Consider the following 4,481-nt stretch of genomic DNA (forward strand, 5'->3'; position numbering starts at 1 on the left):
TCTTACATTCTGAAAATTCCAAAAAGGTATGTGTTAGCATGGTCCTCTGAAATATTTTGAAAATTGTTTTTGTTTAATTGGATTCAAGTTGGAATTTATATAAATAAAAAAAAATTGAGAAAAAAGTTTGTCTAGATGAGCAGTTCAAAACAAATGTTTGAAGAACATCATCGCTTGTTGAAATAACAAAAAATAAAAAATATTATCAATTAGGATTTGGTTAGAGATATTTTTGGAAAAAAAAAAAAATCCTTTCTATCATGAATTAGATTAAATCCTTGGCATCATGTCTTGTTTTTCTTCACTCATTCTTTGTATCTGTATGTATGTATAGAAGATCTTGATTGTAGCAATGTGTCTTTAGTTATTGACAATTGTTTGGGAAAACACAGGTACAATTTGGCACTTTGTTTGGGAATTCCAAGGAAGGAAATTTTCCAAATGATTATTGAAATTTTTGGAAATACCGAAAGTTTTCTCTAAGTGGCAACCCTTGTAACTCTCTCAGAATAAAGCAAAAAATAATGCTGAAGTGACCTTAGGATTGTACCTCATATTGCACATCCTATCCATGTTTTCCTCCACACTTTCATGCTGGGATGTGCGATATGAGGTACAATCTTATGGTCACTCAAGGACGACTAAAGGAAAATGTCTAATTATTTGGGATATTTCTCTTCAAAGAAATCATTGTGTTCAATCTTTTATCATATTTTTCATCATTCTAGACTATGTTAATGGCAGATATCATCCTCAATGGTTGCAGAGGAAGCCACCATTTACTATAAAATCAAACTATGCCCTTTTACTTCTAAGAGTCGGTTCTAAACTGACTTCCCTGGACATTGCGTTAAACACTATGCTGATGAGGTAATGTGCAGCGAATCATAGATTTTTTTTCCTTGAGATACACAAAAAAATCAATGGTTCTGCCCAATGCCACATCAGTGCAGTGTTGAACTCAGTGTCCAAGAAAGTTGGCTCAGCATTTTCTTTACCCTTCAACATTTCCATCTTAGGAGTAGTGCATCTTTAGGATACATTCTGACCATTGGATTTTATGTTTCAACAGTTGGAAACTTTAAATTGCTTTCTTTTTATATGAATCCCGAAATGTGAAATCTAAAACATTTGATATTGTAAATCTTCAAATTTCTACATTAAATTTAAAATTCTTGGTGGCTCATTACTAACCATTCGTAATACGACAATTGTCTTGTGAGCATCATTTGGATTACCAAGATTAGAGATCCCTTGCTACATTTAATCTTTGTCGTATTTTTCAATTAAAGAGGTAGGCGAAGCATTTAATGACCGATAGACCCACCAAAATAAATGAATGTGATATAAGCTCTAGGTCTGTCGATGATTAAGATGGCACCCAAAATTCAATCCCTTAAATTTGGGTCCACATTAAGGATTTGGTTTTCAACAAGTAGTCGATCCAATAAAATTCTTATTTGGTGAGGAGATCTTCCTCATCAAAAAATCATTTCATTCTGAAATTTCTAACTTCAATTTACAAGTTGAAGAATTATGATTCTATTTTTGTAAATCACTTTTGATAGGGTTAGAAGTTTTAAAATGAGTTTATTTTTGGTGAGGATGATTTTCTCGTTATAGAGATTATTCTCACAAAAAATCAGCCCAGTCTGAAATTTCTTGCCCATATATTAAAAATTTGGTTTTTGTAAATCCTGAGGGATTAGCTCAATGGCAATTTCGGACTACGGTTAATGTTCGTAGGTCATGAGTTGCATTAGTTCCGCGGGGGCCACATGACATGATATGAAACACATATCATATTGGGTCTAGACATAAAAATGACATTTTACCAAATAAATTTCAGTACTAATTTGGTATCGATCCCATCTCGATCTAAAACTCACAAGGCCATCAAACCCATTAGGATTCGATTACATCAATGAAATCAAAATGAACTTTGCTATCATCTCCAAAAAGGAAAGTTTGCTTTTCTATCCCAAAACACACGCGTTGCACATGTTGGCATCAATGTTTGACCCCTTTTAAGCAGAGAACTGCTATTAGAAATTATTTATCCCACCCCAATAAAAGATTAGAATACACTCTTCAAACGTTATAAAGGTTTGATCAAATTACAATCTCAACATTATAACACTCCTTCAAACAATTTCATTAATTGTTTACAATTATGATTAGGCTCTTAAAATCCTAAACCCAACAAATAGAAATCTAGCCAAAAATAATAATACTAATTGAGAGAGCTTTTATTGGCACCCCAACTTTTACTTATTCACAATCATTCACTTATTTTCTTTATTTTTAATTATGGTGTAACAAATAAAAGTTGGGGTCCCAATAGCAGTTTTCTTTAATTATCTCAATCGAAAATCAACCTGATTGCAAATGCAACTAATTAAGTGATTAAGCTTCTTTTGACTAAGTTTAATTAATGGTAACAATAACAATATTATGGTAAAATTTTCCATAAGATCAGTGTTTAAAACATGCTGTCAAGAAGTACAATTAGAATCAGGCACCTCATCGACAGTAGTTAACGTAATCGTCGGCTTAGACTCGTCAAGATAATTCTGGTAGATATAAGAAGCAAAGCCCCAAATAGCCAACAACATAGCCACCAACTTCACTCCATCCATGTTTTCATGAAAAAGTACCACAGCAGCAAGAGGTGCAAGTGCCAAAGTAAAGGTGCTAATGACATTGGAATACAAAGAAGACACCACAAAAACCAAACCCACCACACCAACAGAGCAAATCTGCCAAGCCACAGCAGTCCAAACCAAAACCATCACATAACCCAATCTTCCCTTTTTAAACCCATCCATCTCTCCTTTTAATTCGCTCCATTCTCCACTAACAAAAAGGCCTACAATGCAAGCAAATGTCGCAACAAGGGATGTGTAGATTTGCATTTCCAAGACCACGGAAAACGTCTCCTTTTTTAGAACCTTTTGGAATGAAAGTTGCACGAGGGAAAGTAATAGGGCATACATAGCAGATGCACTGAGGGTGCATATGAAGCCAACAACGTAGTTTCCGTTAGTGACTCCTGTGGGTTTTGTAGAATCGGAACGAATGGCAAGGAGGGAGGCAGATAAGGTGAGGAGGATAACAGAATTAAGTATAAAAGAGGTGAATTTTAGAGAATTGATGAAGAAGGAGAAGATTGCATTAAAAGCCAATTGAGTAGCACAAATGAGAGAATAGGTAGAGACAGGAAGGTTAAAGAGACCAATTGAGTACATCATGTTGTCACCAGCTAATAGTAGTCCGAGAGCGATGTAGATTAAAGTGAGAGCCAAAACCGGTGGAGTACTAATGGTGGTAGCACCAATTGTAGAAGAATTTGCCGACGAGGAGGGGAAGAGGAACAGAGGGACGACGAGAATCGGAAAGGCCGCGGTTTGGACTAGTGTTGCCATCCATTTGCTTTTCCCGCCTTGGTTGAAGTAGAATCTCCCTAGAAGAGTAGCAACAGCTTGGCCAACTAGAAGAAACACGATGTTCGCTGCCACCAACAACCACCAATGCCAATTATGTCCATCTTTGGGGATTGGTGGTCGATCAATGGAGGCTCCATCTTTATGTGAACTTGGTTCTTGGGCTTCTTCGATTGAATATAATACACAAAAATAAAATAAATTTATATGAATTGTAGCAATATAAGAGTTAAAATGTCAATAAGATCGTTACGACAAATAATGTCTATAAATATCGTGGTAGGTAAAAAGATTCATATTGAACTTCGATGAAAACTTCTCTTGATGCAGTGACATGTTGATCGTCATAGCAGTAGAGTTTAATCACCAAAATTTTGGATGGATTTGTGTGGTTCCACTATCCTAAGAATCAAAATGTTAATCTACAAATAATTGATTGGATAACCAATCAAGTATATATTACCCAAGGATTAATTAAGCCCAATTGTAAATCTAATACTTTTGACTTGAATTTTGCTCAAGTGTTTGATTTCTTTCAGTGCATCATAACTTTTTCTGGTGATAATTCAGGAAATCAACAATAACTGATGAACTGTAAATTGGGTGAGAACCAATATATGTCTACCAAAACCCATTTGTAAGTGATTTGAGGAATCTTTTTAGATAAATAAATAAAAATTTGGAAAAAGGGACAGCACCCATGACTAAAGTTGAGACTTACATATGGTCTTAGGAGGTAATCTAACATAACATGATGAACATTGGCCAAAGAGGGCTGAAACCCATTAATAAGATCTAAGAAACACAGATAATAAGACTTTAAACAAGCATTTAAACAATTTTTCTTCTACTTTTGAAAGTTTGTGAGAGAGATACCTAACATGGGGAGTTGCAGTTTTTGAAACTCGTTCATCAAGAGAGAGAGAGAGAGAGAGAGAGAGAGAGAGAGGAATTACAACTTAAAATACAGCCAAGGAATTGAAGACACAACTTGGTTGGGCTGCTATAAGGTTGTTCGCACTTTGTCTGTTTGTAAAA

The 4,481-nt window shown here is 35.0% G+C and overlaps 1 protein-coding gene across 3 annotated transcripts; it reads right to left on the reverse strand.

The window, feature by feature from the left end:
- Positions 1-2,422: 2,422 nt before the first annotated feature.
- On the reverse strand, positions 2,423-4,481 carry LOC147389278 (putative purine permease 11). Of its 3 annotated transcripts, none has more exons than XM_086419276.1 (2): positions 4,320-4,481; positions 2,423-3,610 (listed from the first exon to the last, which is right to left on the reverse strand). In XM_086419276.1, exons 1-2 carry the CDS (start codon positions 4,354-4,356, stop codon positions 2,496-2,498), a joined length of 1,152 nt encoding a protein of 383 aa, XP_086275402.1. In that variant the 5' UTR covers positions 4,357-4,481; the 3' UTR covers positions 2,423-2,495. The 3 variants fall into 3 exon arrangements, with proteins under 3 accessions (XP_086275402.1, XP_086275403.1, XP_086275404.1); XM_086419277.1 differs by having other exon boundaries at positions 2,423-3,607; positions 4,320-4,474; XM_086419278.1 differs by lacking the exon at positions 4,320-4,481 and adding an exon at positions 4,165-4,290.

Source organism: Akebia trifoliata, chromosome 12, assembly GCF_017979445.1.
Source record: "Akebia trifoliata isolate Shusen 1 chromosome 12, ASM1797944v1, whole genome shotgun sequence".
Taxonomy (NCBI): domain Eukaryota; kingdom Viridiplantae; phylum Streptophyta; class Magnoliopsida; order Ranunculales; family Lardizabalaceae; genus Akebia; species Akebia trifoliata.

Coding starts and splice junctions, on each gene's coding strand:
- LOC147389278 (XM_086419276.1), bottom strand. CDS start 4,356: ATGAACGAGTTTCAAAAACTGCAACTCCCCATGTTAG. Junction 3,611..4,319: donor ACTGCAACTCCCCATGTTAG/GTATCTCTCTCA, acceptor ATTCAATCGAAG/AAGCCCAAGAACCAAGTTCA.